Consider the following 16,476-nt stretch of genomic DNA (forward strand, 5'->3'; position numbering starts at 1 on the left):
TAGGTCTTCAGCTATCTGTGAATGTGGAGAAGAAGACGGAAATATAGAACATATTATTATGAAATGTAGCAGGTATATAAAACAACGAGAAGAAATGCTGGACAAATATTATGACGACACAAAAGTATAATAAAACCAATTGCATGGATTTGCATAATAAGAAATGAAAGAAATTATAAAATATTATATGAATTTATTGTAAAATCTAAATTAGTTATATAATTTTAATTTAGTAATAAGATGTTATGTATTTATTCTTAATGTATATTCATTATGTTTGTATATGACCAAATGTTATATAACGAAGTCAAATAAAAATAAAAAAAAAAAAAAAAAAAAAAAAAAAAAAAAAGATATATTATTAAGCGACTATATGTTTTTGCATGAAATCCGGGACGGATTATAATGTTTATGAGAGGGGGGATAGGGTGTTGCTGAGCTACATTTTTTTTTTTCATTTCAAACTTTCTAATTGAAATATATTAAAAAAAATGTTGGCAAGTAAAACGTTTTTAAGAATCCGGGACAAAACACCTAAAATCGGGACAAATATTGTTTTTAGAAAAAGTCGGGCTGCAAGGCGGAAATTTGGGACTGTCCCGGCCAATCCGGGACGTATGGTCACCTTAATATAATGGATGCTATAAAAACTATAGTTTTAGTAAACATATTAAGTGAAATTTAATATGTTTTACACTTAGAAATAACTAAAAGTAACTATAGTCCTGTTCAGACTAATTTTGATATCAGATTTTTATGGCCCAAAGCTTTGGTCCAATCTTTACAATTGGTCCAAAATCTTCAAAAGTTTTAGTCCAAATCGAACTGCGATTATCACATAATGGTATAGTTAAATTCAATAGCATTTGTTTTGTCATTAAATTAATGATGGTAAAAGTTTAATAAATTTTTAAGGAAAGTTGATGAAATGTCCAATACTCTCTACCATTTTGTGGTCTTTTTATTATATATTTAATATGAAACTTTAGCCAATGCATAAACCATGTGCAATAGATATCATGCTTTGATACAATAATTATGCAATATTCTAATGCACAGTAATAATTGGTATCTTCCTTTATATTTGATAATATTCTGGTGAATTATCGTTGTACTTCGACATGCATACCTGGAGCTCCAAAAGTTGATATATTATCATCCAATCGATAGTAGGGCGTCGAATTTTGCATAGTTACAAACTTCGTATCGCGCTTCGAATTATTAGAAACTAGCATAGACCAACGACGTATTTTTGTGAATATTTCATTTGAATGTATTATACATTTGAGCTAGAGAAATAATCGTGATATCTCGACGAATGTTTTTTGAATTATTCAAATCGGACGCTCGGTTCTCTTAAAAACTGAGTTACCGTATTGGCCAATTATTGATATTTTTCGTATTTAATATAGTTTCTGCTTTGTTTAGGGAACTAATTTAATTTAAATAATTTGAAGTTGTATTTTTTGGTATCTGAAGTTGAAAATGAAAATAATGAAGATATTCCACATCACATAAAATTCAATTTGTATGAAAGAAAGTAACTAATAAAAAATAGATAAAAAATATTATAAAAATATGATAAAAATCATATTGCATCTACTTTTTGTATTTTTCATTTTCAACATAGTTTGTGCATAATTTCGGGAACTAACTTAATTTCAAATTAAGTTATTTCCTAAACATTTTGCATTTACTTTTTTATTCGAACACCTATGTTTCGTAATTTTTGAGAACTATTGAACTACGTCGCTGGCTCCCTTTCTATTCATTCATTCGATAACAAATGATACAGAGAGCAGTAACAAAATACACTAAAACGAAACACAATACATTCTTTTCTATGTTCCTACGAAAGCACTTCCGAGTGGAAAAATTGCATTGAATACGTACATTATGCAAAAGATCAATCCTCAAACGATTCCTTTCTGCCTTCCTACGCAATGTTTTATAAAAATATAAATTACATGCAACTGAAAGATTGTTGAATTGTATCGTATATAGAGAATAAATACATAAAATATGATATTTCGAATGAAATATTCAGGAAGGAATATTTTTACAGAAGTGCTGACTATATTTCATGTGTAATTTTTATAGAATTTTGAGAAGGAATAAGTTTCAGATATATATATATATATATATATATATATATATATATATTATTAATTGTTTAATATGAACAAAACAGCACTCAGATTTGTTTAACACAACTTTATTTTATGATTACAGACGTTTCGAGACCATGGTGTGTCTCATCTTCAGTGTAATTTCAAAAACAGTTACTTATATACTACACATTCTTTAATAATTTATTTAAATTTCATTTAATTTTTTGGTATACAAAAAACACCAACTATTCCTTGCAATGCTTGACACAGTACTAAAGAAACATACTCGTATAACACTTACAGAAATATTCTAAACAAATTTGAAGTACTTATATAGATGGAGACAGAGAGGGTATCATTATAATGTGAAATATCTTGACAATAATTTTAACCAATTATCAAAAAGACTTTTCAAAAAACATAATATTCGTATTACTTTTTCTCCATTAAAACAATTAGAATTTTTATATTCCAAAATTAAAGATGAAACTCCATTAACAAAAAAGAAAGATATAGTTTATAAAGTAAATTGTTTGGATTGTAATTGCTCTTATATTGGCCAGACCTGCCAGAACTTAGAAAAGACACTCAGGCAACATGAATTACAATGTGAAAAAATAGATAACAAAAAATTTAAAAGTACACTTGTGGATCATGCTAATATCAACAACCATAAGTTTGATTTTGACAATCCCCAAATTTTATTCCATGAGAAAGACTTATTTAAACGGAGCATGGCAGAATCAAGGTTAATAGTTCGGACTAACAATAGCATAAATCTAAGAACCGACACAAATATTTTACATGACACTTATATAAACATCATTAATAATTTATAAATTTTTTCATTTATCTTATTCTTTTCAATAAATTAATTTGTTTTTTCATTTTTATCGATTTTATATGCGATAGCACTCCTTTTGTTACATTATAATGATACCCTCTCTGTCTCCATCTATATAAGTACTTCAAATTTGTTTAGAATATTTCTGTAAGTGTTATACGAGTATGTTTCTTTAGTACTGTGTCAAGCATTGCAAGGAATAGTTGGTGTTTTTTGTATACCAAAAAATTAAATGAAATTTAAATAAATTATTAAAGAATGTGTAGTATATAAGTAACTGTTTTTGAAATTACACTGAAGATGAGACACACCATGGTCTCGAAACGTCTGTAATCATAAAATAAAGTTGTGTTAAACAAATCTGAGTGCTGTTTTGTTCATATTAAACAATTAATATTCGTTCCACTCATATCATAAAATTCTATATATATATATATATATATATATATATATACGAGGTCTGTTCAAAAAGTACCCGGAATTACTAATAATTAAATTTCGCGGGTCTGGAGTGTCTGATTGTCAAAATTTTTTTTTATTGTGTTGGTATACATGCCCCTAAAGTATGATGAAATTTTCAGCTATATTCACTGTTTACTTTGTCTGTGGTAGTCGCTAAGGTTCGACGTGTTTTTCTGAGCTCGGCGATTTTTACAATGGAAGAATTGAAAAGTCAAAGAATTTGTATTAAATTTTGCGTAAAAAATGAAATAAAGTGTTGCAAAGTGCAAAAATTCACCAGATATGGCTCCGTGTGACTTTTTCCTATTCCCAAAGTTGAAGAGACCCATGAAAGGACGGCGGTTTTTCTCGATTGAAGAAAATCGCTGAGAGTGCTCAAGGACATATCAAAAAGTGAATATCAAGGGTGCTTCGAAAATTGGAAAAAACGCTGGCATAAGTGTATTATATCTGGGGGGGACTACTTTGAAGGGGACCACATTAATGTAGACGAATAAATAAATATTTTTTTGAAAAAACGAAAATTCCGGGTACTTTTTGAACAGACCTCGTATATATATATATATATATATATATATATATATATATATATATATATATATATATAATATTATGATAGACATGTCCTGAACATATGTTTGCAGTTTGTACCTCGCGAACACAGTATATTTTGACAAATAATAAGCAATTTGTTTTGCCAACCGATATGCTATAATAACAAAAATTGTTGCAAAAAATATACTACGATAGTTTTCGATATTATAACAATGCTTTGTTGAATTGACTGAATCATTCAATCAAAATGATTTCATATTTTTTAGAAAAATTTGAAACAAACTTAGAAAAAATCAATAGCCCTTATTAAAGTTATCTCATGCAGGTTCTTAGAATATAATTTTATAAAATAATAAGTATGACTGATTAATAACTTTTGTAGATGATCTTCTTATGAACTTCATCATTAATGATATTTGCTCTAAACAATGGATTATCCTTGGATTTAAATCATATTAATCAAAGAACACACAAATACATATTAATATTGAAAGAAATCAGTCCAGTATGACTTCTTCAAAGATAGTTATTATTAAATTATTGCAAATTCAAAAAATGATACATTGATTATAAAAATATATTAATGATCAATAATTATTGATAATTATAATTAGTTTATATTGTATAAACAATTATTAGAAATAATAAATTAGCCACATAATAATTAGGATGATCATAAAAAAAAATTTCAAACATTTTCTTTTGTACAATTTGAATTACAATCTGTCACATTCAGTAATTGTTTTCACTTTATTATATAATATGGACTTATGAATTGATGGCAACCCAGTAGTTGTCCAATATATATGCAACTAAACCCACGAGAGGTGATTTTCAGTTGAGGCTATAATTGAGATCTATAAGATCAAGTGGAAATTTGAGATCAAAGTTGCCTGAAGTTAGACTTTGTCGGTTCCAATTCCAAACATAGCCGCAAAAACCGACATTACTAGGGAATATTAGAATACCGGTTCCCGAATAGTATTTTTTATCGGTTTAAACGGTAAAGTCGGTTCTGACCGGTTTCGGGCTTTTCTGAAAAAAATAGTTGCTCAAACAATTCGAACAAAAAATGTAAACAGAAAATTTGGAGTGATTAAAAGCAGTTTTTGTCTATAATTATTACTATTCAATTTATTGATATAATTCTTCTAACTATTTATTATAACTTCTTAACATTAATTATTATATAGATTAGCAAAAGTAATTTAAAATTAGGTTACAAAAACCGTCATTTTAAAAAACCGGTTTAAGAATAGTGTTTTGGAACCGTAATCGGTTATGATCGGTTTTGATTTTTTATAAAAAAAATACTTTATCGAAGAATTTAAATAAAAAAAAACTCAACATAAAATTTGTATTGAAATCATTTCTTGTTTAACTTCAAGGATATCAATTTTTTTATGCAACTTAGTAAAACATTTAAAACATCTGATTAATCGTTTTTATGTTTACTTTTTACATCGTAGAGTGTAAATCTTCTTATAGTAGTGAAAATATGGATAGCTATTGATTTGCAACAGGATCTAATCAATCTGGTACACTTGGTTACATTTGTCAATTTTTAAGTGTTATTCTTACTTTTTTTTAATTTTATTTGGCCTCGCTTACTCTGAGCTAGGTGACATTTTTTTAATTTTGTTTGCATTCAAAATTTTTTATATCATATTTAATCTATATATCCTATTCTATATTCTTCTTAATTTTTCTTCTTAAATTTCTTCTTTATTATTTTCTTCAATTCTTACGTTTTCATATCAAATTTCCTAATTCTATTCAACTTCTATCTTCATTCCATTTTTTTCTCTTTATTCTTTTTTTGATCCTCCTCACTCCTAATATAATTCAGCTATTCGAATTCTGTAATTCCTATTTTTTTAATTTTTCATTCAAATTCTACTTAACAAATACAATTTCGTTTAATTTCGAATTAGCTACATATATTAACTACATATATTAAGGGCAAGTTATAGTAATCGCAAAAAAATCGAAAATGAAAATTTTTATATATCTTTACATTTCAAAACCTTCTGAACATCTTACCTTATATACCTTAGAAAAAATAGATGTATGTGTGTGTGTGTGTTCGGATACAAATTTTCGTCGACTATTTCGGAAACACAGATGAAGCGATATGAATAATTAAAAAAAACATTTGATTCGTATTGATAAGGAGACGTGATGATTAGTTTTTGGCAAAGGCAGGTCTAGCCGTTCCGAAGATATGGGGCGAAAAGTGCCAAAAGCGGTAACTTAGTTTTAAGAGAACGGAGTGTCCGATTTGAATAATTCAGAAAAAAATTTACTTGTATTAACAAGATGAAGAACTGATCAAATTTTCATGAAGGTAGGTCTAGCGGTTTCGGAGATCTAGTAAAAAAAGTAAAAAAAAAAATGCCATTTGACGATCAAAAATGATCATTAGACATATGCACATCAAATTATCAGATATTTTATAGAGATTTTAACAATAAGTATAAATTTTGTTTACATTCCTATGGGTTCCGTACCAATGTTTAGACGGCGACGCGGCGCTTACGCGCTTCGATATTTCGTCTTTATGCAGTTAAAGCAGTACGATTGCTTAGATAAAAAGTTCAGAATTTCCAAATTATTTCAAAATAGATGATTTAAGATAGAATGATTTAATATGGTTCGAAATTCTATTAAAAGTTTCAAATCATTGATCAAATTTTATTTATTATTATTAATTAGTTTTAATTACTCGAATTTTGAATTGCGGTACGGGAAGTTCCAGCAATTTGCCTTAAAACACGATGCCTTAATTGCCTTAAGACAGAATTCCACTTACAGCTAGTTTTTCATGAATTCGATTCGATCCAAAGATCCTGTCGTGTGAGTCCAACACGCTACTATGCTCGCCACTATTCTTACTTTGAAAACTGGTATTTTTTACTAAAAATATGGTTTGCGAATTCGACAATTTTTCCTAAAAAAAGGTTTCTAAAACCAGCTTTTCAAAATATAAAAATCCTGATAGCTCCTGATAGCTACATTTAGTTTTACATTTTCAATATGAAGTATTTTCATATACATTTTATATCTGCACTTCATAATATCTTTTACAATAGTTTTCCAAAGTATCTAGGTAGTTACGGGATCCATCCCGCTGACATAGCTTATATCTAGCCACAAGATCCTCCTTGCTGATAAAGCATATTTTAACTATATAAGTAGCAAGATCTCTACATTCGAAGAGGATAATCTTTGCCAGTACTTACACCAGTTCAGTTATATAATTATAATTCATTATATCATTATATTGTAAAATTCAGTTATTTTATATATTGTATTGTAATTTTAAGAAATAAAGTTTTTTTTATTTTATTCTCGAACAACGAGTATAAAATTGGCGCAGTCGGTAGGATTGAATTCGGGATCGTCTATCGCAGATATCCATTGATTTCAATCATTTAGAATTCAGAACCAATAATTAGTAAAAGTGATAGAAGAATCGATAGGATTGAATTCGGGATCGTCTATCGCAGATATCCATTGATTTCAATCATTTAGAATTCAGAACCAATAATTAGTAAAAGTGATAGAAAAATCAATAGGATTGAATTTGGAAAGGTCTATCGCAGGATTTCCAATCAATTCAAAGGTGATTGTAGTTCATAGTGTGCAAAAGTGCAAGTGAAAAAAAATATATATTGTGTGAAAAAGTGCGAAGAGGAAATTCGCCGAAACATCTGGAACTGGTGAGTGAAAATTTTAATTGATAGTAAAATTGCCATCCTCCCTTATCCTTCAATCGCTGGAGATAAGAAAGCAATTTTTACAGTTTAAATTTTTCTTAATTAATTAATTGATTAAATAATATATATACAAATTTATTTTATTTTTGCATTCCATTGAAACATAATTCCACGTACGCGAATTAGTTTATGGAAATTGGTATTGATTTTATAGAGAACTTAGCAAACTCATTAGCAAATATGTCCATTCAAAACATCCCCAAATTTGATCATATATTGATCGACACTATCCCAAGTTTTGGCGGTAACCCCGCAGAACTAAATTCATTTATTTCAAGAGTTAGGGAAATCAAGAGTAGATATCATGACAGTAGTAATCCGACTTGTATACAAAACGAAATTATTAGGAGCGCAGTTTTTTCGAAACTATATGACAATGCTAAATATGCTATAGAAATTGCCAATGCTAGAGAAATAGATGATATAGTTAGGGTACTAATATCAAAATTTTCAGACCGTAGAGATGATATATCTTTAACTTTTGATCTCCATCATATGAGACAATTACCAAATGAAACCGTTTATCAGTTCTATGAAAGATTTCAAAATTTGATTACAATTTATAATAATTATATATACTTACACCTTACAAACAAAGAAATCATCCTAGATAGATGCAACAACTTCCAAAAAAGTGCCTTGGCCGTATTCATAGCACATGTTAAACAGCCATATAGTTCACTTCTCAGAAATCGTAACGTTTCGTCATTAGAAGAAGCTTTAAGGATTATAGAAAAGGACGACTATGTTAGTAGTGTTAGAGATGACTCAGACCATTTTAGATACAATAGTAAAAGAAATAGTAAACCACAAAGTTATCAGAAAAACGTCCCCAATTTTGCACTTCCTAGAAATTCAAATACGGCAATTCCAAATTATAAGAGACAACATCATTTCCAACCGCATTTTTATACTCCACAAATGTCCCAACCAAATAATTTCCAAACAAATAACTTCCAACCAAATAGCTTCCAATCAAATAACTTTCAAACAAACCAAATGACTCAACAACCATTAAGACCTAACCAACAAAATTCCCCATTTCCAAATCAAACGAACAATACAACAAAAGGTTCTGACTGGACACCTATGAGTGGTGTATCAACTATTAATTCCGCAAATAACAAACAACGACATAACAGACTCTACAATTTAGAAAACATCGATTCAGAACAAGATTCATACTCTGACGAACCACATGTGGATTTTCAAACGGACGAACAACGACAAAATCAAACATAGTTGAATTTCACAGTTTTCAAAATTATTCTCTTCCTTATATTCAAATAAGAAATCCAGACCTAAAAATTTAAATTGATTCAGGTTCAACGAAATCATTTATTTGCCCAGAGATTGCTAATAGATATTTCAAAAATTTCATTTATTCTGACCCCTGTACAATAAAAACAGCTCTATCAACCCACACAGAAAATTTTGCATGCAACATCCCAAGCTTCAATGAATTCCAAAATAATGAAAATCTTTCATTCCATCTATTTAAGTTTCACGAAACCTTCAATGGGTTTGCAGCGGCACTAGCTCTCCCACTATTGAAAAATAGTAGTAAAGAGCTACACTAGCCTCCACACTATTAGGGACCCTAATGCGTGGAGGGGGTCAGGCTACCAGGTATATAACCAAAGCAGTTACCATCCTCGATCTCTTTTCTCTTCTACTGGTCGAGCAGGCAACACCTAGGAAAACTACGGAGTCCAACCAAGGAATACTAAGAATACCGGAATTCAACCAAGAAGATTTTGTAAATTATTATAATTTTGTAATAAACTTTATTTTTCATTTATAGTGTCTTGATTTTTATATGTGGGACCACCCCACATAATTGGTGACCCCGACGCTGAATTGGACCACATAGCGTGTGAGCTGAACTATAATAGTCGATTATCCGCATAGAAGACAATAAAAAACAAATAATGAATGAAGACATGCAGGACACTAAAGGGGAACTGGACGCAATCTCACGCACTCCGCATCTACCGCCATTTTTAAGTGAGAAACCGACATTGTGGTTCACAATAGCCGAAGCAATATTTTCTCGATGCCGCATCATTAATGACCTGGCTAAATATGAATTTGTAATAGCTCACCTAGATTGCAAATATTTACTCCAAATAGAGGACGTTATAAACTCTCCGCCTGCAGAGAACAAATACATAAAACTAAAGGAGGAATTAATCAAAAGGCTATCAATTTCCGAACGGCAAAGGATAAGACAATTACTTTTGCAAGAAGAACTTGGTGATCGAAGTCCTTCTCAGTTCCTACGTCACCTTCGTTCATTGGTCGGAACAACTACAGTCGACAATTCACTCCTACGCGAAATCTGGATTCAACGACTACCGGCACAGACTCAACAAATACTGCAAACCCAGATCAATGGAGACCTAGAAGAACTTGCATCGCTCGCCGACAAAATATGTGAGATTGCACAACCGCCAGTAGTCGCAGCAACTAGTAACAACCAACAGCAAGACATCATACTAAAACTAATTGATAAAAATGATCAACTAACACAGCGTGTGGAAGATCTTACAGAGCAATTAGCCAAGTTAACCTATCGTAGCAGACTCAACCTATCAGCAAATAGAAACTGTAGCCCATTTCGACAAGACAGGTCTAACCACTTCTTCAGGCCGAGAAGTACTTCTAGATCGCGCAACCGAAAAACATTCTGTTGGTACCACGCCAAATTCGGAAAGAAGGCAAGAAAATGCGAGAGTCATTGTTCGTTCAGAGAGGAAAACTCCAACGGCAAGGAGTGATGGCGACCTATCCTTGCTCTTCATCAAGCCGTCGCCTCTTCATAAGTGATCGCAGAACTAAGGTACAGTTTTTGGTCGACACAGGTTCAGACGTTTGCGTGTATCCAAGGCGCTTAACTGCTAAACCTAATCCTCAACTAAACTATACTTTGTCTGCAGCCAATGGAACCAACATACGCACGTACGGGGATATTATTTTACAATTAGATTTTGGACTAAGAAGAAATTTTACTTGGAGATTCATCGTAGCAGACGTAACAATGCCTATACTTGGAGCAGACTTTTTGGCGTACTACAATATCATTATCGATATAAAGAATTCTCGTCTACATGACAACCTGACATCACTGTCATCTCCAGGATGTGTCACATTCTCTCGGATACAAAGTGTCAAGTCTATATTTGGAGATAGTGCATACAATAAATTATTAGCTGATTTTCCATCCATCACCAGACCATCAGGCTTGTGTCAAGAAAGCAAACACAAAACATTTCATTATATCAGAACCACTCCAGGACCTCCAGTTTCTTCTAGACCACGGCGCCTCAAGCCAGAATTACTTCGCGTAGCCAAAGAAGAATTTAAGAATATGGTAGAATTAGGCATTGCAAGACCCTCCGATAGTTCTTGGTCTTCACCTCTACATCTGACACAGAAAAAGGATTCGACGTGGCGTCCATGCGGAGATTATCGGCTACTCAACTCACGCACAATTCCAGACAAATATCCCGTTCGTCATATTGCGGACTACGCCCATAATTTAGCAGGATGTACTATATTTTCAGTGATTGACTTAGTGAAAGCCTTTCAGCAGATTCCAGTTCATCCTGATGATATTGCAAAAACAGCAATAATAACACCATTTGGGCTGTTTGAGTTCCCGTATATGACTTTTGGATTAAGGAATGCAGCACAAACATTTCAGCGATTTATAGATGAGGTTACACAAGGTCTGGATTTTTGTTACGCATACCTAGATGATATTCTTATATCATCTACATCGCTAGAAGAACACCAAGATCATCTCCGCCAATTATTTCAACGCCTGAAAGACCACGGCGTTGTCATTAATCCAGCGAAATGCGTATTAGGTGCACCCAAAGTTACATTTCTTGGTTATGAAATTTCTAAAGATGGAACTTTGCCACCACAAGACCGTATCAACGATCTCCAAGAATATCCGCTACCGGCAACCTACTCAAAGCTGCGACGCTTCATAGGAATGATTAATTACTATCGAAGGTTTATTCCTCACATAGCTGAATTTCTTGCTCCGCTACACAAGCTGCTCTCAGGATCTACCAAATCTGGATCACAACCAATTTCTTGGACTCCACAGCTTCAAGATAACTTCGAGACTTGTAAGAAAGAATTGGCTAAAGCAACATTACTAGCACACCCAGTTCCAAATGCTCAAACAGCATTATTTAGCGATGTATCTAACCATTCTATCGGTGCAGTATTACAGCAGTACATCAATGGCACTTGGCAACCTTTGGGCTTCTTTTCAAAAAAACTATCTGAGAAACAACAACTATGGCCAGCATATTATCGAGAACTTTTGGCTGGATACGAAGCAGTGCAACATTTTCGAAGCTTACTGGAAGGGAGACATTTCATTTGGTTTACTGACCACAAACCTTTAATTCACGCCTTTTCCCAGCGAAAGGACAAGCTGCCGCCAATACAGTTAAATCAATTAAGTTTCTTGTCGCAGTTTACAACAGATGTTCGCTATGTTAGTGGACAACAAAACATTGTAGCCGACGCTTTCTCAAGAGCAGAAGCCATAACATCGCCTTTGGATCACTCCGTTATTGCTAAATCGCAAGACGAAGATGAAGAACTGATAACGCTCTTAAAATCAGATACTGCTCTCAACCTGAAACGCATCGCTATTCCAGGAACCAAAGAACAATTATATTGCGACATATCTCAAAATCGATTACGTCCTTATGTTCCTGCTAAACATAGACGACATATTTTTAATACTCTGCACAATCTATCTCATCCAGGTATAAAAACCACAACTAAACTCATTACGGATAGATTTGTTTGGCCTGGCATTCGCAAGGATTGTAGAACCTGGGCTCGAAGCTGCATCTCATGTCAACGCTCCAAAATTGGTCGGCATATAGTCACACCACTTGGAGAGTTCAAAGTGCCACCCGCCAGATTTCTGCACGTTCACATTGACATTGTCGGACCACTTCCACAATCAAAAGGCTTCAAATACCTATTTACCGCTATAGACCGTTACACACGCTGGCTTGAAGTTTTTCCTCTATCAGATATTACCGCAGAAAGTGTAACCTGGGCTTTCCTGTATTCTTGGATTTCACGCTTTGGTGTTCCATCTCAAGTAACTAGCGACCAAGGACGGCAATTCTGTTCAGCTGTTTTTCAAAGCGCAACCAAACTACTAGGAATTTCCCATACTCCTACTACAGCATATCACCCGCAATCGAATGGATTGATTGAAAATGCTCACAGGCCACTGAAAACAGCCCTCATGTGCCATGCAGACCCGTCATGGATGGATTCTCTACCAATTATTTTATTAGGAATTCGAGCTTCTGTTAAAGAAGACATTAAAAGCAGCAGCGCCGAATTAGTATACGGAGAACCGCTTCGTCTACCTGGCGAATTTTTAATTAGCACACGCAAGGAGATACCAACAAGCGATTTCTTGAGAAATCTACATCGACATTTCGAAACAATACATCCAACTCCTACATCTGCACATGGATCGAAAAAGACTTTTGTACATAAAGAACTAAGTAATGCAAAATTTGTTTTCCTTAGGGAAGACGCTCTGCGACCAGCGCTTTCTTGTCCATACAGAGGTCCGTATGAAGTCATAGATCGAAACTCCAAAACATTGAAAATTAAAATTGGAGAACGCAATGTAAGAGTATCCATCGATCGTGTCAAGCCCGCTTTCACCACAGAAGACGACCAAAGTACGAGTCCAACTCCATCCAGCGCTTCAGAACATACCTCCAATCAATATAGAACACGGTTTGGACGGGTAGTCCGTCCTCGCATCCAATAAAATTAATACAATTTTATTGACTCGCCAGGGGGGTATTGCAGCGGCACTAGCTCTCCCACTATTGAAAAATAGTAGTAAAGAGCTACACTAGCCTCCACACTATTAGGGACCCTAATGCGTGGAGGGGGTCAGGCTACCAGGTATATAACCAAAGCAGTTACCATCCTCGATCTCTTTTCTCTTCTACTGGTCGAGCAGGCAACACCTAGGAAAACTACGGAGTCCAACCAAGGAATACTAAGAATACCGGAATTCAACCAAGAAGATTTTGTAAATTATTATAATTTTGTAATAAACTTTATTTTTCATTTATAGTGTCTTGATTTTTATATGTGGGACCACTCCACAGGTTGTTAGGAATTGATAACCTTAAAAAATTGAAGGCGCTCATTGATTTTAATAATGAACTGCTAGTATTACCTAATACTAATTTAAATTTACATTATTTGAAAAGTCCAAAAGAAATACTTTTTAGTCAACAGATACCAAAAAGATGCATTCAAAAATGTAAAGTCCCAGTTAACATTAAAGAAGGTGAAATTCTAATTACAAGGCAAAATTTTCCAAATTGTTTCATTCCCGATACTGTAACTTTAGCAAAAAATAATGAAGTTAAAATTCATAACCTAACAGAAAAGGAAATAAATCTAACATTTACTAAACCTTTAGAAACAGAATCTTATAATTTTTCCACAAACAAACCTGATTCACATGTAGACTTCCCACATACTGAAAATTTAATACAGACAGACCACACAAATTTTGAAGAGAAAAATGCCACTATACCTGTCCACACCAAATTTTATAGATTCCCAAAGATTTACCGTCACATAGTAAAGCACAAGTCAGATCGAATAGTGCCTAAATGTAATACATTATTTTCACCGAATGTTGTTTCTCCAAATAAATCGCATAATATGATTTCAAATTTCAGAAATTATAAGTATAGGAAAAAATGATTCATTTAATTTTCACCGGTAGGAATAAATTGATGACTCTCGAATCACGCCTAAGGTTTCACGATACAAAAAATATTGACAAATTTTAGTTAGTTTTAATAGTATTTCAAATAAATTTAAAAATATTATATTTTATTATATTACGTTAATTAATAGAAATAAATTAAATAATTTTCAATGCTGCGTAATGAATTAGATAACGAAGTCAATGAACATGATTACGTTGCTATTCATCCATTTCATTTATTATTATATTTTGATATTATATTTTGAATCTTGAATATTCAATATTATTATGGAACATAATTTTTATGATAATGGAATTATAAGAATGCTTTTCAATTTTGAACTCAAAATTAAGCTACGAAAATATTTAATATCATTTTAACATAAATTTGATTAATTATATTTTTATCATATATAAATATCAATTGAATGTTTTATTATCGCAAATTGAGAGAAATTGGTATCAATGCATATGGTATCCAATTAACTCAAACAAAATGTTTAATTAATAAAATAGAGTAGGCAATAACAATTGTTACCATAATATAGAGAATAAATTAATGAAAATATTTTAAAGAATATACCACTAGTAATAAATCTTTTGCGTTGTATGTCAACGATAGCGAATATATTGCTGACATTACAAACATTTTAACTTCTACTTTCACTTATTCAGCATTTAAATTAGTTATATGTAATGATTTTAAAGAAGATATTATTGATGTAAATAAACAAAAATTAATAGTAAAAACAATTCACGAAGATTGTTCTAACCATCGAGGAATTAACGAGAACGAATCGCGTATTAGACAAAAATATTATTGGCCAACAATTCGTAATGATATTACTACTTATATTAATAATTGTACATTATGTTCTACTGAAAAATACGACAGAAATCCACCAAAACAAAAATTTTCTATTTCCCCTACAGCTTCGAAACCATTTCAAATTTTACATTTAGACATTCTTACAATTAGTAAACAAAAACTTGTCACAATCATTGATACATTTTCTAAATATGCGCAAGCATATCCTATTGCTTCTAATATAACGCAAAATATAATTAGAGTTCTAATGTTATTTATTTCTCATTTTGGTGTTCCTGATACTTTAATTATGGACAATGGTCCTGATCCAAAATCTTCATCCTTACAAGAATATTTGAAAATGCATAAAATTAATATCCACTACATAACTCCTTTACATCCAAATTCAAATGGACCTATTGAACGATTTCATTCTACTATTCTAGAACATATACGTATTCTCAAACGCGAAAATAATAATCTTAGTATTCTTGACATTATCCCTTATGCTATTAATGGTTATAATAGTTCTATACATTCAGTGACAAAATTAAAACCATTTGACATTATTTCAGGTCATCTCTCTACGAGATCTCCTTTTGACATAGACATAGAAACAGAAATTCTTACAAATTATTTAGAAGACCACAAACAACGAACAAAGTTAATGTATGAGAAATTTTTTGAAAAGAATTATAGCAACAAAGACAAAACAATATCGAAACATAACGAAACAAGACATGATCCTTTGCAATACGACGAAAACACACGTGCATATTTAAAATCAAACCCGCGAGACAAAACCGCTTCACGTTACAAACAGATACAAGTACAGAAAGATCTAGGAAATACAATTCTTACTGACAAGAATATTACGATACACAAACAAGAACTCAAACGTCCAAAAACTAATACTCAGCAAATCCCACGTGAACAAGATGTTGTTGTTTCAACTAATAATATTACACCTAGTACTAGCAGCAAACAGTGATCAAATTTTTCTTCAAGAATTAAATACAACTGGAATTTTACCTTTTGAATTAGGAAATGCAAAGTTAATCGAAAAATATCATATTTTTATTCATTATGTTAATACAGATTTGATTAAACAACAG

General features: G+C 31.9%; 1 protein-coding gene across 1 annotated transcript; it reads left to right on the forward strand.

Annotated features, from left to right (window-relative positions):
- The first annotated feature begins 9,682 nt into the window (after nt 1-9,682).
- Nucleotides 9,683-10,531, forward strand: LOC113373912. The gene has a single exon (XM_026614178.1). The coding sequence runs from the start codon at nt 9,683-9,685 to the stop codon at nt 10,529-10,531; it is 849 nt and encodes a 282-aa protein (XP_026469963.1).
- Nucleotides 10,532-16,476: the final 5,945 nt, after the last annotated feature.

Source organism: Ctenocephalides felis, unplaced genomic scaffold (assembly GCF_003426905.1).
Source record: "Ctenocephalides felis isolate EL2017-DRISC unplaced genomic scaffold, ASM342690v1 CF-g0.4_SCAFFOLD_01604, whole genome shotgun sequence".
NCBI lineage: Eukaryota > Metazoa > Arthropoda > Insecta > Siphonaptera > Pulicidae > Ctenocephalides > Ctenocephalides felis.

Excerpts from the sequence above, each read along its gene's own strand:
- LOC113373912 (XM_026614178.1), top strand. The coding sequence starts at position 9,683 with ATGAATGAAGACATGCAGGACACTAAAGGGGAACTGGACGCAATCTCA.